Source organism: Nanorana parkeri, unplaced genomic scaffold (genome assembly GCF_000935625.1).
Source record: "Nanorana parkeri isolate BGI_ZX_2015 unplaced genomic scaffold, ASM93562v1 scaffold183, whole genome shotgun sequence".
Classification (NCBI taxonomy): domain Eukaryota; kingdom Metazoa; phylum Chordata; class Amphibia; order Anura; family Dicroglossidae; genus Nanorana; species Nanorana parkeri.
In genome coordinates this window covers 192,601-220,212 of record NW_017306451.1, presented here as the reverse complement: position 1 = coordinate 220,212, position 27,612 = coordinate 192,601, and the positions used below count along the sequence as shown (strand labels likewise).

The 27,612-nt window shown below is 42.4% G+C and overlaps 1 protein-coding gene across 1 annotated transcript in view; it reads right to left on the bottom strand.

The window, feature by feature from the left end:
- The window catches only part of INSR (insulin receptor), a 122,809-nt gene that overhangs the window by 3,217 nt on the left and 91,980 nt on the right, over positions 1-27,612 (bottom strand). The window contains exons 6-19 of the mRNA XM_018555070.1: positions 26,188-26,402; positions 21,749-21,875; positions 16,191-16,444; positions 15,911-16,078; positions 14,499-14,700; positions 14,038-14,312; positions 11,999-12,138; positions 11,750-11,903; positions 9,807-9,906; positions 7,827-7,894; positions 6,448-6,677; positions 4,262-4,372; positions 3,881-4,040; positions 1,989-2,118 (exon numbers count right to left, since the gene is read on the bottom strand). Of these exons, the coding sequence (XP_018410572.1) occupies positions 1,989-2,118; positions 3,881-4,040; positions 4,262-4,372; positions 6,448-6,677; positions 7,827-7,894; positions 9,807-9,906; positions 11,750-11,903; positions 11,999-12,138; positions 14,038-14,312; positions 14,499-14,700; positions 15,911-16,078; positions 16,191-16,444; positions 21,749-21,875; positions 26,188-26,402 (2,334 nt within the window). The remainder of the gene's footprint in view (positions 1-1,988; positions 2,119-3,880; positions 4,041-4,261; positions 4,373-6,447; positions 6,678-7,826; positions 7,895-9,806; positions 9,907-11,749; positions 11,904-11,998; positions 12,139-14,037; positions 14,313-14,498; positions 14,701-15,910; positions 16,079-16,190; positions 16,445-21,748; positions 21,876-26,187; positions 26,403-27,612) is intronic.

Here is a 27,612-nt window from a genome sequence, read left to right as displayed (position 1 = left end):
GGCTGCTATCCAACATTTAGGGAAAGTCCACATTGGTGGTGTTATTCAAAACACAGCAGCAATGAGGGAAAAAGAAGGCTGGGATTGAAGTCAATGGTACAAGGTAAAAATAAGTCAATGCCAGCAAACTGCAATCTATGTAAAAAGCAAGAGACAGCTTATTACAGTAGTTTGCTGGAGGGTAAAAAAAAGGTGTCATTTCTACATATAAACTGGACTAATGGCGCCGATTAAAAAACAGTAGAACTAAATGAATTGTTTTTCAAATAATAATAAATGTAATTGTCATGAACAAGTAAATACATTTGCTAAACTGCCTGCTTAGTCTTAACTAGAACACCAACCATTTATTTTTTAAGCACAACATGGTGAAGTGAACTAACTTAATAGGAAACAATGCAAACTGGCTTGTCAATGCGTTGGGGACTGTGCTGGCCAAGGCTGCCCAACGAAGGTGAACACATAATCCAGGGAAGTCCAAAGGGATCCAGGGCTTGCAATTACACACAGATATACATAGGCTAAAGCACAATGTCTTGCAGTATGGGAGATGGGAGGGAGCATGACAATTGTAACCTGCCAAAATCAGAAAGACTCGTTGAAGCAACTTACAGTGGCACTTATTAAAAGATTCTCTTACTTTGTAGTTAGCTTACCATTAGAGAGTCATTATAAGGGACTGGTTTCACATTTTAAAAAAAAGACATCCCACTAATGTTTTATAAGCTGATTAAAAGGCAAAAAGTAACATTTTACACAAGAGAGCAGCAAATGAGTAGTGTATGTGTGTGTCAAATTACAACTAAATTAATACTAAAAACACAGAGCCAATGTGACCATAATAAAACATTTTTAAACATCCATGGCCACAAATAACTATTCAAAAAACAGAGTGTGCAATGAGAGTGATGGATCTAGGGCCAGTATCACATTTTCAATTAAAGCACCAGGATTTTATTGCTCAATTAGGTTTTCAGCCTTCTATAAACAGTAAAAAAGAGCCAAGCTTTAAGTGCAAAGTTCAGTGACAATCTGAAGAGACTTTGCTAGACGAGGCATTGTAATTGATCAGTGAATTGTACAATGCGGTGTAAATGGACATTTTGTTAATATTTCAACCCATCTAGTCAACCTAATGATCATCTGGGCTGATCCTATGTGATTGTTCAATCACAGATACAAAATCTTGCCAGTCAAAAATTTGTTTTATAAGTAATCGAAAATATAAATAAATAAAGCAGCCGTGCTAACAATATAAACAGTGAATGATCGAATACAAAGTGCACCGCGCTAAAATATCCCAAATAATATCACTCAAATTTCATCTATTGAAATCCTAAATATGTGAAATCATAACATATAACAACCCATTGTTATATGTTATGATTTCACATATTTAGGATTTCAATAGATTTCAACAATCCGTTGTTATATGTTATGATTTCACATATTTATGATTTCAATAGATGAAATTTGGATGATATTATTTGGGATATTTTAGCGCGTTGCACTTTGTATATGTCTGTCCCAAGCACTATGTAGTTAGCTGAACATCCTAACAGATGGTTAGATATTTTGATAATTGGATCAATACCAAAAGTCAAGTTTCTTGGCTAAATAAGCAGGCAGTATGTATTTAGTCTATAAAAAGTGAACCCAATATGTAGTGGATGTACTTGTTGAGTGGAAAAAACAGTTTTCAAAAGCATATTCAGAAACATAAGTACCTTTATTTAATCATATGCCGATACTGGCAGGAAACTATGTTTGGAGATTAGGCATTTGTTATATTTTATGGAAAAAGTGCATATCATACATCATTGGATCCCTCGGACATGCCTGTAGCACAGCAATCCTAGCATTGCATACTACTCTCAGCATTACATAACTATTTTACAGAAGAAAACATGATTGCAGCATGCTACTGCTAAAGGATGTGTGTAAAATGTGGTTTAGCGGAATAGGGAGCTAGTCTATTTATTTCATACCAGACATCTGAGAAGGTGGTGAACACTCCATCTTTCAGAGATTCAGGGGACATCCATCTGACTGGTAACAGCCCTTTTCCACCTTTTCGATAATAGTCGGTCTCATAGATGTCACGAGTCATCCCAAAATCTAAGAGGAATAGTTAATTTGACAATTTGTAGGCGATACTAGAAATGAACTATGAATCTATGAATGATCTTGCATTGTTCAAAGGATAATGAAATACGCTTGCAAAGTTCTGAGTTTTTTTTCTGTGGATTTGCAGGAAAACTAGAAATATGTTCTTCTGACTCTAGAAAAACAATCCCTTGATCCAGCACTGCTACAGTTGAAGCTTACACTTGCAGTGATACCTGCTGGTGAAATCAGGTTGTCTTTGGAAACCCAATGAGATACTTTATCTTGAGCATTATGTTTACCTACTCAGGAGTGCGTAAATTAGAAAAAAAACTACTTGTCCAAAGGACTAAAGCGGGGGCCCGATCTACTTGTCGTTCATGACAATCTACTTGTCCCAATACAAAAAATAATTTTAAACAAAACTGTATTTAGCAGTTGCTAAGAAGTGCTTCTTATTAGGTCAGTGCAATCAGGTGACTGCGCTGCCCAACGTTCTTGCAATTTGCAAGCGAAATTCAGAATACATGGCACAGGGCTGCATTGGACCGCAGTATGGGGTACAGAAATTACACCCGTACTGGTGGACGGGAAGGACCGTTCTCTGAAAGGCAAGTATAGCAGCGGGGAAGAGGGGGACATATTTGAGCAGGTAATTCCATTTTCCCAAATTACTTGGGAAAGTGAATAGCACATTGTGTGTGTTAGAGAGCGCTGCTGCCCAGCTAACACAATATGTCACATAGTGGAATGAGGACAGCACTCAGCGCACACACACAATGCTCCATGCATGCGTTTAATTACATGCAGATGGCAGGGTTGGTTTTAATTTTTGTAATTTTTATTTACTTTGTAAAATTTGTATTTCTCTTATTATCATTTACTTTATTGTAAATTGTATTATTTTTTACTTTAACACCTTTTTATATTTATTTATTTCCATTGTTAATGATTATTTTTATATATTTACATTATTTTTTATTTTATTATTCTTTACTTTAAAAAAAAAAATTTAACTTAACTTTATTGCGATCACACAGGGGCTAACAAGCATTTGGAGGGGACAGGTTCTCTTTATTGAACTTGTCACCTCCAATACAGGAGTAGCACAGCATTGTACCCGCTCCCCTGTGACAGGAAGGCCGTCAGTGAAGCATTCACACAGAGTAGAGTGGAGAACAGATGTTCTCCGCTCTGCTCCCCGCTATCCATCCTAATGTTATTTGCTGTGGCCCGGGTCCCCCAGAAGAGTGGGGGACTCAGAAAACCACAGCGAAGAGGGAGGCGGCCTGCGTGGAGAGAAGCGGCCGGTGGTGACAAATGATGGGCGGGGAGAGAGGCAGTGTTCGGGAAGGGACGGACCATGGAGGGGGGAGTGATAATAGGGCTGCTTACAAGTGATCTTGGGCGGCTGTACAGCCGCTCAAGATTACCTATACAAAACGACTCCCTCCCTGTACATTTAGCCCTGCTCGCCTAAAGTAGGGCTAAATGTAGAGAAAAATTACCCGGTGCCCGGAACTGCATGTCACGGGGGGTCGGCTGATAGGAATTCCACACCCCTGCTACTCCGTGCTGGATTCTCCACAATAATATGTTGTTCAAACTGCACAATCCTAATCTGGATTCTCTGTAGGAATCTATCATGATACTGAATCAATGCCACATAATATGCTAATCGAGATAATAAAGAACATGATAACATACTAAGCAATTAATTCTCATTATAAACATCATTAGTTAGCTTAAAGGAACATTAGCCATTTTAACCCACCTCCAATTTTCACAGTGAAATCTTCTGCAACCATGCAGTTTCGAGCAGCCAAATCACGATGAACAAATTTTTTGGCATTGAGATAAGCCATACCATCAGAAATCTCTCCAGCCATCTGAATAATTTCTTGTATGGTGGGAGCTGGACGGCCTGGATTATTCTGAAGCACAGATAGAAGAATATCACAAAAATGTAGTGCTAGGTGTTATATTTTTACAAATCACAAAAGTGTTATGGCCTTGATATTTCCATTTTCATTCTTTACTGCCTTAAAACTAGAAGCTATTACAAGAAACAAAAGGATTGTATAGAAGTGCAGGTTTTGTATTTTCTTTCTTATAACCTTTCCTGGTATCATTAAACAATGTGAAGTGTTCTCACCTCAGCATCAGGGCGCAGTGAGCGCAAGTAACTTTTCAGATCTCCGTGGCCCATGAGCTCCATAACGACCAGTGTAGGCTGACCTTTGGAGACAACACCTATAAGACGAACCTGGGAAAGTAAAGAAGGAACAGAGTGACTTTAATTTGCAATCAGCAAGAGATAGGACTGTAGGAAACATGCACATAGAAAAGTTTTTTCTAATACAAACAGGTGGTCTACCTACAGCTGCTTACACTGCAAGTGTAGATTGTGTAATCTACATGAGTATAGGTCTTCAATAGTACTTTGTAAGAGATTTAAGAAAATGCTACACAATATATGACCCGATGGATTGGGATGGGAACACCAGTATGGAGTGCAGGTGACTGAGTTCCTGACCAGGTGCTCTTATTTTCTACGAAAATACATCTATGACCACTTTTTAGAGACAATCTTCACTGCATGTTCATATTAAGCGCAGTTACGGTCGAAAACATATGATGTAAATTATATTCTTTTGTTTGAACATTGGAAAGTACAATAATAGGATTCAAGTTGCATATTACTGCGGAAAGAAAATGTTACCTTGTGCGTTTATGTCAAATCATCATAAGACATATGTATATAGTTTTATTTTTAAATATTCCACATGAGGTGATGGGAGCTGGTACCGTATATGCCGGCGTATAAGACGTGTTTTTAGACCCAAAAACACTGCCCGAAAATCGGGGGTCGTCTTATACGCTGGGTATACTTCGGTATACTGTATGTAGCTGAAGGACGGAAGATGGAGGACGCTGCGGGGATCGTGGACAAGGTAAGAGACTGTAATCCCGAGTGTGGCTCGGGGTTACCACTTATGGTACTGAAAATTAACCCCGAGCCACACTCGGGAATACCGCGATGGAGGTTAGTAAGTGCATTTAAACATTATTTTGAGCTATACTCGTCTTATACGACGAATATAGCCCAAAACCTATATTTTAAACACAAAAAGTAGGGGGTCGTCTTATACGCCGAGACATCTTATACGCCGGCAAATACGGTAATTAAATATGTTCTTTGTTGTGGGCTATCATTGTCCAGGGGAGTTGCATACCAATGAATTGTAAATGTAATTGTGAATCTGTCCAGGCATAGCCTGTTAATGGTAAATGGTGAAGACAAAAGACAATGAGATCCATGAACACTTCGGAGCCGAGACCCTTGTTTCTCACAATAGGTACATACTCTCTTTGGTCTCTGGCCAATATCATCAAAAGTTTCCTGGTATGTAGTAAACAACCAGATAAAATCATGGCCTGGGGTTAGCCTCGAGACACCTGCCCATCTGGAATTTCCTGCTCATCTTAAAAGATTCGCAATAGAAAGGGGTTGGAAGTTCTAACAAAGGGTATTTGGGAACATCCAATCCTCATAGAATTCAGATCTGATTAAATTAAGCATTGGGAGGCCACCAATCGAAGTCTCTCAATACTTCCCTATGAAGACCAGAGATATCAATCAAGGGGCAGGAAGGGAAAAGTTAGTCTTTTTAGACCACCAGAATGGGGCCCTCATTGGACAAGTAACGGGAAAATATTCAGGCACTCCATCATCACTTAAATGTATGTCTATTGTTTGTCTCTTATATATCAATGTCTGTGTATTTTGCATGTGTAAATCTTTTCTTTGTATTTTGTAGTTAAATAGATTGTTGGTTCACTGTATTTAAGTCTTGATACTATATACCAATACATTTCTGTTATTGTGTGGAGCTCAAAAATCTCATGATTGAATCCTCAGAACCATATACTTGTACGTTTGAACGCTTATATAGCGGTTCATAACTTAAACTAGTAATTTGGGTAACAAAAATGTCCTCATTTTGAACCAAATTATAGGGAGTGGCAGGGAAAACTTTTATAAGGTAGCCAACCTGCAGTCGACAACTCTTTAAATAGCAGTTTTCCCTCGTTAAAAGAGATTTGACTTTAAATCCAACAATTAATAAATAGGTTGGCGCAACTTACACTGACGGATATACAAAATGTAATGGCTGCTCCTCACACAAACTGCAGATTATGCTAAAAATGAAATGTGGCATTTCCATTCCTGGTTGAGTATTTAAATGTGAAACAGTGCTTTCTTACCCATGAAGGCACTTTTCATGTAAAGGGTTGAAATAAACGGATATATTTTTCTAGAAGAATTCTAGTACTTACCACATGGTGGCAGCTAAATCCCTTCATGACGGAGGCTTCATTCAGGAACTCTATCCTCTCCCGAAGACTTGCAGTCTCATTCACAGTTTTCACAGCAACACGTACTTCAGCTTCTCCTTTTATTATGTCCTTAGCATTCCCCTCATACACCATTCCAAAGGAACCTTGCCCTAATTCTCGGAGCAAGATGATCTTTTCTCGTGGCACTTCCCACTCGTCTGGAATGTACACTAGAAGAATGATATACCATTACGTTGTGCTGTGTACATATATCAACAGTGTCAAAGTGGGTGCAAAATATGGACAGTCACTGCTGTATGCAAAGAGCGAAAAACAAAAGTAAAGGAAACTGGTCCTGAAGGAGATATGTAACCTGCCAAGGTTAACGCATTACGAAAATGTTAGATACCTGCCTGTCACTGCTTTTGATTCTGTGAGTTGCTAATCTGGAATAGGCATGCAGCAGGTTATGTCAGAACTCCTAATCTGTATACTAGTTCTACGTTAGGGACTCGGAAAGCAATGAAGCACAAGATCATGTCTTAAGACATCTGCACATAGAGATGACTGTAGCCTTGTACCCAACAGTACAGATTTTTTTTTATACTGCTTGCTAACATTTTATTGTGATCCCCGGCAAACTGACTTTCCAAGGTAATGAATGGTACCACATGTAAACCACAAAAACATATATGTGTAATGACCAATTAAAACAGCAAACAGGCACCAGGGTGTATATGTAGGTTCTTGCAAATAACTTGGGAAATGGGCTAAAACATGGGGCACACTATTATGCAAACACTGACTATCTACAAGATCAGTGCTTGGGCCCATCATCTCCCATTTCCTATGCCTTACTAGCCTTCAATATGATGGGCGGTCAATGGTGAGGTGCGGCAGGTGGGAGAAACAACAGAACACAACTCCTAGATGGAGTCCATAATTGCATAAAAGTTGTCCTGGCTTTACTGGCTCTAATGCACTCGAAATATGCACACACAACAACTCAAGGTCAGTATAGGCACACTTTAAAAATGGCCATTTTGAGGTGGAACAGATGCATTACAGTTTAAGTCACTGCACATTTAGAAGCTGGCATTATGTAAATCAATAATCATAAGCTCTCCTCTAAAAGGAAAAAAAGGTCAGTAGAGTTCCTTAAAAAAACAAACTGAGGGGCATTTACTGGTGATTACTTATTTACACACATTTAGTTACCCACAGGTGTCAATACAAGAGTAACACAAAACTTTTCTACTATGCTTCATAATAAATACTGCAAACATGTCCTCTATGGACCTCAACCAGGTTTTGTAAACATTTAGTAGCAGACATAAGGTCCATACAGACAATTATTTTTAAGTGTTACAAATACTCACCTTCACTTGCGCTTAAATATTCTGGATTAGATGAAGCATAGAGTGGTCCCGTTGGGCCTTCTGCATCTCTATAAAACAATACACATCAAAAGATTTTCACACGACCTACACAGTTAACCACAGAACATCCTACAAATTCCACATATTTCATGAGCTGGCCAAATGGTTTGTAAACTTAATTTTATTAAAGCCAGACTCCGCGAATGATAAGTTAAACAAGGCACTGGGTGTGTAAATTAGAATTCAAAAACTGGGTGTTATGTACAGAGGGCTGTTGCCGGGTATTAAAATCTTACCTTGCAGCATGCTGTCCCTGGCACAGAACTCCCTGCTTCTGGGCACTAAAGAGAGGGATCCATGTGAACTAAGCTATAAAGCACTCCAGTCACATCACCCTCTCCCTTTCACTCTCCTCCATTCACAAAATGTCCTGTATTGTTTGAAGAGTACAAGTTACTCTGTGATTGGAGGAGATGTCACATTCCCACCCCCTCCCTCTTTCTTGTATTTGTTAAAAAAAATACAAGACAATTTGTGAATACAGGATAAGGAAAAAGGGTGGGTGATGGGATCGCAGATATGATGTCACACCCCTCCCCCCCCCCCTTCCCCAAAACTCAGATAGCTTGTATTCTAAAAAAAAAAAGACATTTTCTGAATGGGGGATAGTGAAAAGGGGCGGGTGATGCGGCTGGATTGCTGTATAGCTTGGGTTGCATCGCTCCCTCTCTTTAGTGCCTGGAAGCAGGATGCTCTGTTTAGGAGCCGCTATGCTGCAAGGTAAGATTCTTCTACTTTGCAGCAGCCCCAAAACATAGGGAAAATGGTACACTTTTTTAACCCCTTAGTGACAGCTTCCAAAAATTATTTTGCGTCTGGGGACCGGAGCAATAATGCCATTTTTGCTATGCGTTTAACCATAATCTCCGCCTTCCTCATGCATTGCACCGTCACATATTATTTACCATGTTTTAAAGGTCAAAATGGGCTTCAATTTGATGCGACATATGCATATATAAAATTCTTATTTTTTTTTTAAAAATGAAAAAAAAATACATTATTTTTCAGTTTTGGCAATAATATGTACATAATTAGTGTAGATTAAGTAATTAATAATAAATTCTTAGATTTGTCCTAATTTATAGGGTATAGCATATGTCTAGGATTTCAGTTTATTTTGGAGTTATAAGTCACAAAATATAAGAAGCGAAATGCAATTTTAGTGGAACAATTTTAGAATGTGGTATGTTTATCTCCTATCTATAAATAACCTCTTCAGCACTATATTCTTTGTTATTATGTTACAATTTATATTAAATGTATTTCTTTAAACTTTTTTCCTTTTTTAAAAACTAAATTTTTTTTTAAATTCTATTTTTTTTAAACTAGGGGACACTAAGGGGTTATTATTTTTTTTTATTTATTTAATGGGGCTTCGATACTTATCATCTCTGAGCAGAATACTATATTCTCCTCAGAGATACTTTCTATCACACAGATGGCTAGCAGTTTACAAAACAGTTAACTGCTGCCGGCTCTGTGACAGTCATGGCTCTGCGATCAGTGATCAGCTCTCGCTGTGACCACCTAATCTGCTGTTGAGGGTTATTTCTCTTTGTATTTTTCAAAGTTTCCAAAAAGAAACTGTTTTTTTATAGTGTATGTAAAGAATAGAGTAGGGAATGGTAGAGACCCTGTCAGGATTTTTCCCTTCACATCCTGTGCCAGAGACATGGCAGAATGTAAGAGATGATTTTTTTTCAATGAGAGGGGATATCGCCTCTTAGACAGTTGTAACCAGAGCAGGTTTCCCACCTGAAAGATTTCCCCTAACCTCCTTTTTCTGTGACAACTTCAAAATTTGGGGGTTTCCCTCTATTTCCACTGTTATCAGGACAAATCTATCTCATGTAATAAGTGATTCTTCCTATATGCAGCAAAAATATGTATTTAGAGAAACAACTAAAACTTTGCACTTACTTCTTTTTCTGTATCATGCAGACAGTCAGGACAATTAGGAAAATAATGAGTATGATGACTGGGCCAACAAGAATATTCAGTATGCTCCTTGTGCTGTGTTCTGAAATATATATAGATGGAAAATGATGACACTAACTGTTAAGATGTAGAGAAAACGAACAGCATTAACAATTAAATAATAAGCCATTTACTTAAGTGCACTAATGCCCTTTGCACTGGGTGCTACATGCTCAAACGGGAGCACAGAGTTTTTACTGTGGGGCAATGGAGTGAATCTGGGCTTTGGCCTACAGAAGCTTAATACAGTAAGTCCCCTACTTACGAATGGGTTCCATTCCGAGAGCGTGTTCGTAAGGCCAATAAAGTTAGCCTAGGTGCCCAGCTACATCACTGCTGCTTTTACGCTCGCTTCCGGACATCCTGGGCTTGAAATAAAGCACCTGTACGCTATACAGTACTGTACAGCAAACTACACAAACGCACACACACTTGACAATGTATGCCAGACACGTGAACTAACTAACATGATTGGACACATGTTCGTATCTTTGAACGTTCGCAACTTTTAGGTCGTATGTAGGGGATTTACTGTATGTTTAAAAATCCTTTATTATTGGTGCCATACCGCTGCCTTTTTTGCACACCCATAACTCTAACATCCCAGACCAGTGCTGGAGATACTTCAAACATATTGGAACTCGATTTCATATATTCTAACTTTCACCCAACTGACTTGCTCATGCGACCACACAATGCTCGTTTTTAACACTCATCCCAAGCACACGGTTATTAGCCATATATAGTGTATACCACTGTTCATTCTCGGATCATTGTTTCACATACAGTATATGGTCCCTTATGAAAATTGTCTGTGTTAGATCACATCTGTTCCTTTACTGTTGAGCTATTTTGGACTATTGTAATATTAATTTTAAAACTTCTCAAAAATAAATACATTAATTAAAAAAAAAAAGAAGAAGGTTTTCTGGTAATTTTAGCTGAACAAGAAAACCAAAACTGGAATTAGTCCTGGATGGTAGGTTACTCACATGCCTTAGGCTCCAACAGCGTGATTTTTAGACTAGCCTGGTTCTACTTTGAAGCCATTGATATAGTATCGGTCATTACAGACTTGTCAAGCACTCCCTGAAACTCTCCATAATTATCAAGAATTTAAAGGAGAACTATGAGGTGAGTGCTTTTCACTCACCTCATAGTTCTAGCCGACCTGTGACAATGAGACTGTCACAGGTCGGCTCAGTAGATCGGGAGGTGAGCGAACATATACCGGCGTTCGCTCACCTCTCGATCCTGTCACGGCTCTCTGCTGTGACAGGGGAGGGGCTGGATTCCCCCCTCCCCGCTCCGATCCGCCAGCGCTGACTGTCGGAACGGACGGGGGAGGGGGCGGGTACATCTGGCTCTGCCTCTAGATAGGCAGAGCCAGCTGTCACTCACGCAGCTGGGCGGATCTCGACATCGATGACGGGATCCGCTCCGGCGTCTCAGTATACAAGCTGTAGCTCGTGGTATACTGAGCTTAGGGTAACGGGAGGACGCTAGTTTGTGTCCTCCCGTTACCCTAAGAAGAACTACGGGGAAAAGCCCTGACCCCATAGTTCTCCTTTAATAATCAAGAATTCATTTAATTCAGAATTGAAAATCAGCTACAGTGCACAAGCCTTACCAGTGGAGTCCTGCAGGGATAAAAGCAACTGAAATGGGGGCTCACCAATTTGTGTCATATTTTTTTTCAGCAGCTCAACTTTAAGTTATTGAAATATAAAGCATTACTTATGTCTACAGTAATATCTAACTTGGAGCAAGTGTTTAATATCCTGTAAAACATACAGTTTTAATTATAAGAGCATACGATCCATGTTATGATCTGTCAGTAACAGCTATATGTGCTAATTGCATTTCTAAGGTGTATGGATACTCACTTTGGTCTGGCACATTAAAGTATGTGGTTTGTGTCCAAGACCCATTGCCAGCCAGTGAGGTCGATCGGACTCTCACACTGTAGTTTCCAGGGAGAGCGCGCAATTTTGCTCCCTTATCAAGAAGGTACTGTTTCTGGGACACACAGACATTCTCCTCCTATAAGACATAGGTAATGGAACAACATGTTTCAATCATTACAATCAGATGTGAAAATAGGTACAACATAAGGTAAACTCTAGAAAACTTACCAGCGTGTCTCCAAGACGGGAGTATTGTACCTCATACAAAATGGTCAAGCCATTGGGATTTTTTGGCTCCTTCCACTTCAAGTAAATGTTTGGTTCTGTATAGTCATAGGTAACTGGCTCCACAATGTTATCAGCCTTTGCTGTGGAGAGATAGTACTTGTTAAAATATCTGCTGATGTATTTACCCCTTTCGCAGCCAAGCCCTCCGGAACGCTTTTAACCTCAGCTAACACACCATTTTTGCTATTTTTATTATTGTTTTGATTTTCTATTGCTATGTTGCTAGCGTTTGTAAAAGACACCACCCCCAACCCCCCTCCCGAAACCATATATTTTTTGAAAGCACGGGAATAAAAAGATAGTGCTAATTTGTAGGTCCTGCGAGGAAAAAAAGTTTATCAAATCAATATTAAACCGATAAAAATGCACAACTCAATTGATAAAAGCACACTAAAATCAGTATCAGTGCACAAAAAAATACTTTTCCGACTAAATCCAAAAGATGAAACTGTATTGAGTTAATATAACAAATATTTGTGAATTTTCAATTGGCCCTTTTGGGAAACGGTAAAAAATTAACGCAAAACTGTAAATAAGCAACTTAGGTTAATAATAGTGTGTGCGATCTGCTGGTGTATGTGTTATGATAAAATGAAACGGGCATACATTTAATTTGGGTGTGAGTCTTATTTTTTGGGGTTTATTTTTTACTGTTGGGGGATTGAGAAACTCATGAATGAACATGAAGTAATGTAAAGCACGTCCTGTTTAGTCATAACTGGGGACACATAGTACTGTGTGTCCCCAGCTGTTTACAAACATTGGAGTGATCACCTGATCACTCCAGTGTTTGCTCTGCACAGAGGATCAGTAAGTATCACAGATATTTACCGATCCTCCGCTCGGTCACACACAGAGACGCTGTCATCCTGACACGATGACAGCGTCTGTCCTTTCAGCACGCTGATCGGCCATCCTGAGAATCGGATCCCTCCTAGGCTCCCCTGCCACCTGCAGCCATCCAGAAGCATGGAGCGCCTCCAGGCGGAGAGGAGAAGATGACATGCTGGAGGGCGGCGGTGGCAGTGCTGGTACCCGGAATTTTCGTTAATAGCTCGTCAGCTGCTGATGACAGATATTATTTTACAGGGAAAAGTCAGGAAAACCTTTCTGGGATAAGTTCATAGTCGCTAAGCCGACCATGGGCTTATAGCAGAAGGGTGAAAGCCACCAACGTATAGCATACTGACATGGCCGGCTGGAAACAATTGTGTTCTGGCGTATGCCATCGGTGGCAGGCAAAGGGTTACACATTAAATACATTCAATACTGAATTAGAAAAAAAAATTGCATTTCAAAGTAAACCATAAGCAAATTTTTAAGAAGAGTATGTATAGTCAAAATTTTGTTTTGTATTTTTTTTAATCATTTTGTTTAGATAGAGTGGGGAAGGATTAAAACGCCCGTCAGCGTTGCTAACATTCAACCTACTGTCCAACATTGTCCCCCAAAAGTATGGAAGGGCGTGGCCAACAGTGGTGCTGCGTATATCAATAATAAAGAAATGAGCTTGGTTAAATCAAATTTAAGGACCACACTATACAGAGGGGCCTTGATGGGGTGGTGTGGCTTACCCATGGATTTGCAAATGTAAGTTACAAACACCTCTCCTTTTAATACATAGAGGGGAATTTATCAAAACTGGAGCAAACAGAATCTGGAGCAGTTGCCCATAGCAACCAATCAGCTTCGATCTTTCTTTTTCAATGCTTAACTGAACAAACTGAAGAGATAAGCCGATTGGTTACTATGGGGAACTGCTCCAGTTTTGATTAATCCCCACCATAGTGTTTAAGGAGTGATCACTATTTATTTAATGCACAGATCTGGAAGAAATACAGAGTACACCAAGATTCAAGAATAAGAATACACATCTCTTGCATTTAGAAATATTTGCTTATCCCTGGAGTTCAGTATACAGTAATGCTCTCCTTTGAGTAAATAATACGTGCTCAGTATGTAAGTTGTGCATGGCTTACCTTCCGGCATGGTTCTGGCACTGACGTATGCAGCAACACTACAGCCCACTAATATATCATGATTGCATGCATGGATCTCAATTCGATAGGCCGTGAAATGCTTCAGGTCAGAGATGACAAATGACTCCTTAAACCAAACCCTCTGAGAAAACTTCTTTGGCTCCGGGGGAATAGGAACTCCAGTTGTGGTGACATTAGAAGGAGGGGTGGGTGTAATTTGATCAGCTGAGGTACCATTTGCAACACCAAAAGTATCACGACGTTTTCTAAAAGGTCTATAGTGGTAGAAAGATGAACAGTTTTAAAAAATACTGCTTTGCATATCATGCCAGTGTACTGTAAACTCTAGGGTTCAAAGCCAAGCTAAACTCCCCCCTATTTATTTTACTGTAAAACCCTTCCCTGGTCACTAAATATTTAATTTGTAACAACATAGTATTAGATCCTTGATTCACCCTTACCTTGAAATGAATACTTCATTGTGCAAATAATTCTCAAATGTTTTCCTAAAAGCCAGGTCATTATGTTCACTCTGGATTTGAGCATCACTTTTTGGACATGAACAACAGGCTTTTTTTGTATCTTCGCTGTCTGTTCTATTGGGTTTAGCAGAGTCATCTATATCCTGAGGAGGTGACCATGTCCTTGAAGGCAACTTTATCCCTGACAATTAGATAGTGAATAATAATGGTCACAACAGAATAATGAAATAACTCCTGACTTTACATAAGAAGATTACTGGCATCAAAGAAACAATGACAGTTTCTATAAGCAGTCTTGTACAGAGTGAGAAACAGCAGACACAGCGCCCACTATGGAAACTTAACGACACGCTCTGTGTACGATTTCAGGAATGATGGAGTTTTGTTTTTAGCGGGAACAGAGAAGACTTAAAAAGGCATCCCTAAAGGTTTTATTCGATTTATGAAAGCCAATTTTCAGTAAACATTTTTTCTGTTTCAATTTAAAATTTTTAGAAGATTGGCCCACTGTACAAAATAAGAGTCCCTTCACATTTGTAATAAGCCATTTTGGAGCATTAATATTTTAAATATATATTTAAATATTTCACATTTTTGTTACTTTTTCCACATTTATCAACCTAGAAAGAAACGGAGAAAACAGTTCACCAAATAAAAGCTTTATATGCATATAAAAATAAAGGTAAGCAAATTCATATTTGAAAACATATTTTATTAATTTCATTTGAATTATTTTAAATTAATTAATAGCACTAATGTCAAGTTAACCCACTGATGCTGCAATATTTGATCTGAATATCTAGGCATCAATGATTTCTAGCCGTGAATGGGTTAACTATTGCTCTGATCATCTGTGTAGTTCATGCATTTTTTACATTTTCATTGTCATCTCCCAGCTGGTTGGTTATTTCATGGTAGTATACGGTACAAAAAAAAAAGCAACACACTAAACCCTAAAATATATATGACAGATTGTAAGAGCTTTTTGACAGAATGTATGAAACAAAATCGAGGTGCATGGACAGCATGGTGCATGGAGTGTCAGAAAACTTATAGATTTGTTTTAATGTATTGGATTACAAGTCATTTTTCACATACCTACATTAATACATTGCTTTATAGAAAGCAACACAGTCATTGCCCGAATCTCTCTACAGGCAGTGAAAACCAGTCTTTACTTCATTAAAAAAATGACAGCATCCGTCAGAATCTTCAACATACAACATTTTCGAGAGTGTCAGAGTGGTAACATCAGGGGCATTCAACATGCTAGAAAGTGTTGAATGCTTATGACTGACGAAGGCTGCACGAGTCACCTGAACGTTAAGTTCACCTTTTTGCAGGGAACCGTTTTTTAGAATTTTTTATGGGTCTGAAGACTCTGCACTTACCTTTCATACAGTAATCCAGGTCACGCAGCTCACTGTCCTCTGGTTGCGCCTGCCAAAACACTAGATAGTGCGTGACATTTCCATTGGGCTCGGATGGTGGTTTCCACTTAAGAATGATCTGAGATGATGAGTTGGACACGGAAATGGGATCAAGTGGGACAGAGGGTACTGTAAAAAAGGGAGCAGAAAAAAAATATTGTAAAATATGTATTGCAGAACAAATAACATTTAGATACAAAGAAATCAAAGACCAGTGAGACATCTAAAACTTGACACCTACTTGTTTCATTTGTTCGAATATAGATAATATCACTTTTTGCTCCATATGATTTTGCCCTTTCGTCTGAAGAAGACACTAGAGTCTTCACAAACACTGCATACTGTGTCCATGGCTTCAGATTACGTAAAAGATACCCTGGAGCCATTACTGTCTTGTCATCTGTTGTGCGTTGTGGGGGATCCACATCAACTACTGTCCAGCTATTGGATCCACAAGCATCTTGACCGTCAAACTCTGTCACATTTTGGTGAGGTCTAGAAAATGAAAAAAAGGAAATCTGTACTGAATGCACTTTTTTGAAAACCAACTTCCATTGAGTCCACATGCAAAGATCTTTTTGAAGAAAGTTGAAATGGTTAGCAATTCTTCATCACAGCATTACAGAACTCCAGCTATGTAGCTTTTTTTCAAGTTTTGGATAAAATTGGGAAAGGACAGGATCTCTTGGTTTTAATTACTCCCTGTGTCCACATTTAGGATTTTTCTAATCATGGGCAGAATCTCTCCAATGAGAGCATTGTATAAAAAATATTCCGCATTCGACTGCGTGTCTCTAACCTCTAGCCCAACCTCCTATACATGGCACCTGAATGATTCTCTACTCACATTCATTGACTCGGCGACAATCGTTCGGGAACACATTCTTCAATACTTTGCGGAAAATGAGGGGTCGGTAACCTCACCAATTTCCCTTTGGGAAGCCCATAAGTTGACCCTGAGAGGAGACCTTATTCGCCTAGCCGCTCGCAGAAAGAGAGATGGGGAAAACAAAATCCAATCCCTTTACGCTGAACTAGAAACCCTAGACTCAGCCTGGAAAGCAGCTCCTTCAGCCACTTTACGCCAACAAGTAGCCTCAGTAAAAGTGGAACTGAATCTCCTCCTTAACGACAAGGCTGAGAAGCAGCTCAGATGGGCAAAACACTACTTTTATGCACGATCCAACAAGCCAGGATCCATGTTAGCAAACTTACTAAATGCAAAGCCCAGAGGAGCTAAACCTATTAAACTGCGGCTCTACAATGGATCCCTGACAGCAAACCCCTCCCACATAGTTTCCAAATTCGCTCGCATCCTGCGCAAATTGTAAAGCCCCCCCACCCCAATTTGACATCCACAAGGCAGATTCCCTATTCGCGGACTTTCCCCCACACAAAAAACAAGGGGGGTTGGGTCTTCCGAACTTCCACAAATATTTCCAGGCAGCCCAGATAGCACCTATAACTAACTTATACTCTGATTCACTGAGACCATTATGGGTGGACCTGGAAAGCGTATATTGTGCCCCAACGTCAATCAGAGCTCTCCCATGGCTCCCCCCACACGCAAGGCCAAAAACTCTCATCCCCGTAATGAACCATACTCTCCGAGTATGGGATCACACCAAACATCAGGGAAAACTAATCTCCCCCCATCTCCCACTAATGCCCATAATAGGCAACCCACTCTTTATCGCGGGAATGCAGTCGCCTGGGGCATTTGCTTGGTGGAAGTCCCAAAACATAATATACCTGCACAATCTACTGCAAGATGGGCGAGTGCGCACCTGGGATTCGATAAGGGCAAACTCACACGCACCCCCCTCAGAATTCTTCCGATACCTGCAAATCAGACACTGGGCGGGGTCTGTTCTTGCCAGCAGAGTGCCCACCACTCGACTCTCCTTAATGGAACATATTTGCTACCATTCTCCTTTATCAATCCTTCAAACATAAACAGGGATCCGAGGTTTGCCCTGTTACACCTTAAACCTCCAAACCTCAAGAACTCCCAATATAAACTGGCAGTCTTTATGTTTCTAGCTGCAAAACAAACGGTAGCACAGGCATGGAGGAAGCAGCAGATCCCCTTTGATGGGGTTAGCAGACGGCTTGACTCATTTTTAATTAACGAAAAACTGTCCAGTATCCTGACGTACTTTGCGCCCCAAACCAGCATCCGTCGATGCTAACACGTCCGCCTTGTAGAACTTAAAGGTGTGAACATAAGACCAAGTAGCAGCCTTACAAACCTGAGAAACAGAGGCCACGTGGCGGAAAGCCCAGGAAGCCCCAACAGCCCTAGTAGAATGGGCAGTGGCAGGAAATGGAGGCTCACGCCCTTAACGGCGTACGCCTGAGTCACAACAGTACGTATCCACCTAGAGATGGTAGCCGCCGACGCGGCCCGACCCTTACGAGGACCCTCCGTGAGCACGAACAGGGAGTCGGTCCCGCGGAAAGAAGCCGTAGCTTCCAAATAAACACGAAGAGCGCGAACCACCTCCAAACAGTGGAGCGCACGCTCCTTCCTATGAACCGGCTTTGGACAAGGGAAGGTAAGCCAATGTCCACATTCAGATGGAATGCCGACACAACCTACAACAGGAACGCCGGCCGAGGACGGAGAACCGCCTTGTCCCAAGCAAAACCAGCAATGGGGACATGCAGGACAAGGCAGCCAAAAAAGGCCACTTTCTGTGACAAAGATATAAGCGGAATCTCCCGAAGAGGCTCAAACGGGGATTCCTGCAACACTGAAAGCACGAGATTCAAATCCCACGGAACCAAAGGCGCGCGGACAGGGGGAGCAATGCGTGTCACCCCCTGAACACAAGGTGCGAACCAAAGCATTAGACGCCAAAGGCCGCTGGAAAAGCACCGCCAAGGCAGAGATTTGGCCCTTCACAGTACTCAAGGCCAGACCCTGAGCCACCCCGCGCTGTAGGAAATTTTTATAGAAACCGCCTTGCGCGCACTGAGCATAGTGGATATGACCGCATCGGACAACCCCCGGTCCTTCAGGACCTGGCTCTCAACAGCCGCGCCGTCAAAGCCAGCGACTGCACAGCAGGATGGAACACAGGACCCTGGGACAGAAGATCGGGGCGCAGAGGCAGACGCCACGGGGTGTCCACCACCAGCTGAACCACGTCCGTGTACCACGCCCTCCGAGGCCAATCCCGGGCCACGAGGACGACAGTGACGCCCTCAATCCGACGCAGCAGCCGAGGCAACAGGTACAGTGGAGGAAAGGCGTAAAGTAGACCTCCTTGGAACGGAGCTTCAGGAGCGTGTCCCGGGGAAGACCCGAGCCGCGACAGCGTCCAGAACCAAGCCCAGATACTCCAGGCGTGGTGAAGGCACCAGGCAAGATTTTTGCAGGTTCAGAAGCCACCCGAACTCCTCCAAGGACCGCACCGTGACCCCCAGAGCTGTCACCATGGAAGAATGCGACTCTGCCCGTAGGAGCAGATCGTCCAGGTACCCTACGATCGAAACTCCCCGACAACGCAACAGCGCCAGAATCTTGACTAGCACCTTGGTGAACACACGTGGGGCCGACGCCAGCCCGAAGGGCAGCGCCACAAACTGAAAAACGGTCCTCCCCCACCGCGAAACGAAGATATCACTGATGAGACTCGCAAATGGGTATATGAAGGTATGCATCCCGGATATCGATGGAGGCCAGCAGAACCCCCTGATGGAGCCATGCCACCACGGAGCGGATGGATTCCATCCGGAACCGACGGACCCGCACGAAGGTGTTCAAGCGTTTGAGGTCCAGGATGGGCCGCACACCCTCGTTCTTGGGCACAGCAAACAGGTTTGAATAAAAACCTTGGAATCTGTCCGCGGAGGGAACAGGCACAATCACCCCCTGGGACCAAAGGTCCGCCACCGTGCGATGGAGATCCGCCAACCGCGAAGGGGACAGCCGCGTGTTGGACTGGAAGAAACGGTTGCCCGTACTGGACAGAAACTCGATCTGGTAGCCTGAAGAAACCAGCTACCGGACCCAAGAGTCGGAGACGTGGGCCAGCCAAAAATCCGCAAAGACCCGAAGGCGGCCCCCCACCACGGGACCCGGAGACTGGGCCCGACCTTCATGCGGACTGGGGCTTGCCAGCGGGCTTGGCAGACTTGGGCTGCCACGGACCCTTGGAGGATTGAGAAGAGGAGGATTTGTTAAACTTACCGCCCTTGTCGGAGGGCGGGGGGCCGAAAAAGCCGCTTGTGAGCGGAGAAGGTAGGCCCAGGCTGCCCATCCTTAATGATCTCATCCAAGGTGGAACCAAACAGACGGCCAACTCTTGAAGAGCCTTCTTAGAAAGCCTGGGCCGCCGACCAGCACTTAAGCCAGAGCAAACGGCGAAGCGTCACCGCTGACACCGACACCCTCGACACCCACAAAGGCGGGGGAGACGTTCTCCTCCGCAAGACCCTGATGTAACATCTTAGCCCACTCAGTTAGAGTCTGAGAGACCAAGGCCGAAGCCAAGACCGGACGCATGAGAGCGCCCGAGACAGAGTACAGGGACCGCAAAAGCGCCTCAGCCTGCCTATCGGAAGGATCCTTAAAGGACGGAGAATCCTCCACCGGAATAACCGTGGCTTTGTTCAAACGAGAGACCGGCGGGTCCACCACCGGTGGGGAAGACCACTTCGACACAAAGTCCTCCTGGAAGGGGCAGCGAACGGAGAAGCGCTTCGGAACCGCAAAGGACTCGGAAGGCCGTTTCCACTCCTTATAAATGAATTCATCAAAAAAGGAGATGTAAGGAAACACCTTGGCGGAACGCCTGCTCTTCCTGGCTTCCTGGACCACGAGCGTAGACGCAGCCTCATCCTCACTGGTCGGATGAGGACCCGGATCAGGATGAGGCGACGTCGTGGAGAGTTCCCCCTCCTCAGCGGACTCCCCTGACAAGGCAGGGGAGGGCAAGGGCAGAACCCGCTTCCTAGGTGGGCGCTGCGGCAAGGCGCGCTCCATGCGCGTCACAAACCCATCCATGGCAGGAGGAAAAATATTCCAGGGACAATGCGGTACCGCGGTACCACCCACCCCCCCCCTGAAGAACCGGTGGAACGCACGGGCGACTGGCAGAGCAGCGCAGGCGTACAGGATGCACAAAGAGAGGGTCTAGAGGGGTCCGCAGAGCGCAGCCCACAACCCTCACAAGGCAATGCAGGAGAGTCTATATATATATATTTATTTTATTTTTTTGGTTGTATATAATGCATGATGATACCTTTGTTATTATTTTCTTCATTATTTTTTTAAATGGACATGGAGTCTTTTTTATGGTTTACATATTATGGCTTTCTGATATACACTGCATTTCCTTCTCTAGCCCCTTAATGAACATGAGATTTATTTTCTCAAACAACATTTTAAACAGATTTCACAGGAATTCAAGGATGAAGAACAGTTCGGGATAATAAATTGCTATTTATATAATGAAAGTGCATATGTAAATAAACAAGTAATCATTAAATGCTGGGTCCATAGGTGCTATAACGATCGGGGATACTGCTTTCTGCTAGACACTGCAAAGTGAATGTTGCAGAGTGAGCTCCATGATTAAAAAAAAAAAAAAGAAGCTTGTCATGTGACCTGAGAGGAGAGCTCGTGCTTTGTTTTGTAAATGTGTGTTTTTCTAAAAAGCAGTGGTATGGGCATGGTATTTGGGGCACTATGCTCTGCATGTATACATCAAAGGCTATTCAGTCAACCTTTTGAAATAGGCAAGTGCTAGAAGAAATTTAGTTAGTTCAGAGCTGCTCCGTAATACTTACGCTTCCTTGTAGTGAAACATGAACCCCAGCAAATCTCTGTAATCAGGTGGCCAGTAAGCGTCCCATTTAATCAGCACTTTATCATAGCTGGCTTTTATATAGTTAAAGCGTAGAACATCATTCTCACCTGTAAAAGAGATAAAACGCTATAGGCTTCTGAGGATAAGTGTCTAAATGTGGGTCCAAATAAGGTCTGAGTAAATGGTGGCAATTTTAAACTGTATTTCCATTTACTTTATATATGTGGCACATGTTCTTATTTACATAGCATAACTTTAGGGCTGTAAGTAACGATTATTTTCATAATCAATTAGTTGGTTGATTAATCGAATAAAAAAAAAAAAAATCCTTTATTTAAAATACACACAGTGTTACAAACAGAGTTCATTTTAGAATAAAAGTTTGCGCACAATTTCTTGCAATCGCATTGCGGTACTGAGTGGCGCAGTGCGGGCAATCGCACTGCAGGTTGGAGGTGTGTTTGGGATACCAATTAAATGAATGGCACTGCAATGCACCTCCCTCAGCAGAATCTGTCAGGCCGAAACCGAACACAAAACCTATTCCTACCTTTTTAAAAAAAAATGTTGTAATAATTATATGCATTATATTGGACATTTTAATTAGTTTAATGGATTTAAAATAATCGGAATTTAAAACTTCCAAAATAATAAAATAACCAAAACTTTTATTTAAAATAAGACACCAAAATTGTGTAAAAAAATAAATACAATTATATATAAAAAAAACAAAAACATATACCTATACAGGGGTGTGGAAATTTTAGAAAAAACTACTTGTCCAAGGACTAAAGTGGTGGCCGAATCTACTTGTCCCTCATGACAATCTACTTGTCCTGATGCAAAATTTTGTTTTTTAACCAAAACCGTATTTAGCAGTGCTAAGAAGCACTTCTCATTGGTCAGTGCCGTCAGGTGACTGCGTTGACCAACGAGTGCTTGCAATTTGCGAGCGAAATTCAGAATACATGGAACAGGTACACCCGTACTGGTGGACGAGAAGGACCATTCGCCGAAAGGTAAGTATAGTGGGAGGGAGATTTGTGCGGGTAATTCCATTTTCCCAAATTACTTGGGAAAGTGAATTTACCCTTTAGGGTTGGTGCAGACTTGGGGATTCCCAGGACGTGCGGTGGCATACAGCGGTTGCATCCGCATGTATGGGGGTTACATCTGCGTGGCAATCGCTGAAAAAAAGGTAGATGTACCTATTTTCATGACATGCACCGCGCAGTGTTTTCAACCGTGATCATGTGGGATTGCCCAGGCGGTATTGCAGCAGGAAAATGCGCAATCTGCCTGGCAGGACTGGGGTGCCATTAGAAAATAATGGCACTGACAGCACGATCGGCGGTAGTGTGCGATTCCGTGACCACCCATCCATCCGCTCGTTTTCATGCACGTCATCAATGCCTGTGTTCCGGTCCAGTGCGATCAGAAAAAATGCTGCATGTACTATTTTAGCAGATCGCACTGGACCGGAACACGGGCACTAATGTGCCACGCGTTCAGGTGCCGGCGTGGGCAGGGGTAGTGGCTGCGGTGCCATTGACTTCAATGCACTGCCACGCTAACTTTCGCAGGGAGGCGGCCGGCTTGCGTTCCAGTCTTTGTGGTGTGAACTGACTCTTGAAGTTTAGGCCTCGTTCACACCAGATGATTCTGGCCAGAACTCACTGCGTCGCATTGCGGCCGGCTCACTATAATTGGGGGCAGGACGATCCATTGAAGTGAATGGCACTGTAGCCACAGCCGCAGGCAATCGGGCGCACGGGATCATGAAACTACCTGCCCGGCGCCCGAAACTGCATGTCCCGGGCGTCGGGCGATACGATTTCCACACCCCTGATATATAAAAATATGAAAGCCCGATTATCAGTTTAGAGTTGGCCATGAATATTGGCCGGAGAATTATTGCTCTCACTCTGGCGCACACGGTGATACCTGACATGTGTAGCTCAATCGTATGTAGATGCACCCGATTTGTGTTTCTGTTAGTATGTGGGTGTAGGAAGATCTACCCCCTTCCTGCCCAGGCCATTTTTCAGTATTCAGCGCTGCGGTACTTTGACTAACATTTACCGTATATACTCGAGTATAAGCCGTGGTACCTACTTTTACCACAAAAAACTGGGAAAAAATATTGACCCGAGTATAAGCCGAGGGTGGGAAATTCAGTGACGCGACGCTCGGCGAGGTAAGTAAGAAGAAACCTGACCACTGACGCTGACTCGAGTATAAGCTAAGGGGGGCACTTTTCAGCACAAAAAATGGGCTGAAAAACTCGGCTTATACTCGAGTATATACGGTATTTCGTCATACAACGCTGTACTGAAATGAATTTTATAACATATTTTGTGGACAGATAGAGCTTTCTTTTGGTGGTAATCACCACAGGGGGTTTCTATTTTTTACTATATAATGAAAAAATTACAGGAAAGGTTGGGGGGGGAAAAAAAAAAAAAAAAAACCTGTTCTACCTACGTTATGTTATAAAACATTACCCAATTTTTTGGTAAAATATAAAAGAAGGGGTCACGTCGGGTAAAAAGACACCAAACAACATGTCAAGCTTTAAAATTGCGTGCGCCCGCGAAATCGCTGAAAACTACCATGCCTAAAATTGGCCATAGGCGATGCTTTAAAAGCTTTTACTGCTCATCAGTTTAGTGTTATCAGTGATTAATGGCCCTAAAATTATTGCTCACACTGCGACATTCACGGCGATATGTAACGTGTGGTGTAATAGTTGTAGTCGCACCGGACCTAAATACGCATTTATAAGTGTGTGCACGTGGGGGCCTTAAAACTTTTGGTGTTTATTTTAATTTGTGACTTTTCTTCTTTTTTTTTTTTTACACTTAACTTGATTGCTATCACATGGGGGTCAAAAAACCTCCCATGTGATAGCCACTAGACAATGGCAGGTCCCCTTTATGGAGACATCAGGGGTTTCCAAGACCTCTAATGTCACCTAGGGACCTCCAAAGAAGCTGATGAAGCAGAGATCTGTTTCACCAGCTTCTTCTCTGGCTATCAGCCAGAGAAATGACAGCTAAAGGCGGAAGTGATGTAATAGACATTGCTTCCGCCGTTGGAGAGAGAGAAGGAGGAGAGATCAGCGGCTGTCCCCCATGCGGTGCCCGGCATAACCGGCAGCGGGGGGGGCGCACAATGCAGGGTCATACAAGCGATCGGCCAGCTCTAACGCTTGTATATAACAGCCGGTAACGGCTGTACGCATTCCCGGCATGATTCCGCGGGCGTGTGCGCACGAGCAGAAAAAAAAACAAATGACGTAAATGTACGTCCACCTGCCGGAAAGCATCCGTTGTCCGCCCATATTTTTACGATGGGTTCACGGCGAGGGGTTAATCTCACTTACCATCAACATATCTAGACAGACTTGGTAACTCGCCCCATATCAAACATTTCACAACAGGGTTTCAGTAAGACAGAGTCTGCTTGAAAGCAGGCCTCTTTTGTAAAAAGCAGATCTCAGTGCTCTGGTAATAATATTCTATGTATTAAATGACTTAAAACTGCATAACTGTAAAGCAGAACTAAAGTCCACAAACACCTGTCCTTCAGAATGTGATATCCGTGAGCACCCTCGTTGGCACCATTTACCCGGTCTTCTTCTGGGTTCTGCATACTTGGCTATCTTGATTGGCTAGCCCAGGATGATACAACTCCTGTGCATGCGCATGGGAGTCAATTCTTCCTGCTACCTGGCAGATACTGGGATTGTACACTGGGCCATTGCTGCCGAATACTTCTCTCACCAATTGTTTAGAGTGCATAAGAAACGCACTAAAACTCTGTCTATACAAATTTTTTTCTGCAGTTACTTGTTTTCAATTACTTTTCATTTACTTTACTTTTTTAAACCAATTTTTTTATACTAAGTTATACATAAAATGGGCTGAAAATCTCGGCTTATACTCGAGTATATACGGTATATTATGTGTGTTCTGAAGAAAAAACATAGGAGTGGTTATCTCCTTTAAGTCGGTATACTTTAAGGGAAGTGGGCTCGGCGGGGGAAGGGATCTGTCAATCATTTGAAAACGATGTGTAAATCCTCTGAAACAGCAAAACATGTGAAAAGGAATCTAAGGCTCCCCTTTCCGACTGGATAGAAAAAATGCCTAATATTAATGTGCAGTATTCCACATTTACCCAACAAAATAATAAAAGCAAAAAAAAATTTTTTTTAAATGCCCAGTGCTGTTAAATTTGAGGATAAGCTTTGTGGTGCTGTCACAGATTCCTATTGCGATACAGATATAAACTTTCTGCAGAACTTCCTTCCAAATGGATAGGAAAAAGTAGCTGTTTGACAGTAACATTGCTTGTAATACAGTCTATTGGCAGATCTACCAAATGCATGCATTGCCAACATAATAATATACTCACATGATGCCTGATCCCCATTAGTCTTAGTTGGAATATCATTTTTGTCCTGTCGATCTTTAGCTCCAGTGATTCTGAACATTTCAAAAATTTCTTGTAGACAGAGACGTGGGTTGAAATGAAAGAAGAGCTTTCCTTTAAGAATTGTTAAATTGTGCTTCTGCCAGTCCCAAAGCTGTCTCAGATTGGCATTGTCTAGTGCATAGAAGGCATAATCACTGCAGTACAAAACAAATATATATATTTTCATTGTCATTATTTAGGCATAGCAAAATGCTTACAATGCAGGTTTATCACACTAAAAACATTACGGTAATTTGCATATTATAAACTACACAGCATTTAATTTTTTTTAAAATACAAATTGTTTACAGCTCAACATTTAAACTGACCATATACTGCTCTCATTTCAGCAGGGGGAAGCGAGCATTTTTTACCATTCAGGCCCACAGTGTGTGGCCAGCTTTACTCTAATGCAGGGGCGCCCACAATTTTTCGTCTGGAGATCTACTTTTCAAATGACGAGCTCAATGAGATCTACCAACAAAAAAACACCTGCATTCAGGGGTGGGAGGGGGCGTGGCGGTGCATTGAAATCAATGGCACCGCAGCCAGGCAGCCGCACGAGCACCGCAGGAGCATAGACGTAGCCAGCTCCTTTCGCGCCCGATGCAAGAAAAAAAACCGTGCCTCCCCCCCAACTGGCGTGTGATGTCACCCAGCGCCCTGCTTCCAGGATGTTTTTCTAATTTTTTACTATGTTTTATTTTAGTTTTATTATTTCTTATTTTTTATTTAATTTAAATGTTTCTTTTTACTGTTGGGGGGCTTTGTCCTGCACAGTGGATCGGTACATATCACTGATATGTACCGATCCTGTGCTGCTCGGCCACGCACACAGGGGCTCAGCTTCTCCTCTGGATCCCCCCTGCTCTTCCAGGCAGAGGCAGCAAGGGGATCCGACGAGAAGTGAAAGAACCGGGGGCGAGATGGAGCCGCTGTCACAGAACTAAGGCCGAGCGGTGAGGGTAGAGAGAGGCGCTGGCTGTCAGAACCTGGCCGAGCGTCTCTCTCTCTCCTCACCGCTCGGCCTTAGTTTCTGTGGCAGCGGATCCCCCTCCCGCACTTCACTTCTTCTCGGATCCCCGATGATCAGATGGAGAGAGCAGCGGGGATCCAGAAGCCCCACGGGTGGGAGGAGAGGACATAGCGATCTACCAGTGATCGCTATGCGATCGAATGGTAGATCGCGATCGACCTTATGGGCACCCCTGCTCTAATGTATGAATAACTGGAGGCAGGTTAAAGCATTTCACATAGGAAACACAGAGCAACATGACACCAGGATTAGGATTGTTTGAAGGAAAGCAGCTACTTCTATTTAGGTACATACTTCGGTTTCAAAAAAGACAATTCCATTGAGAATTT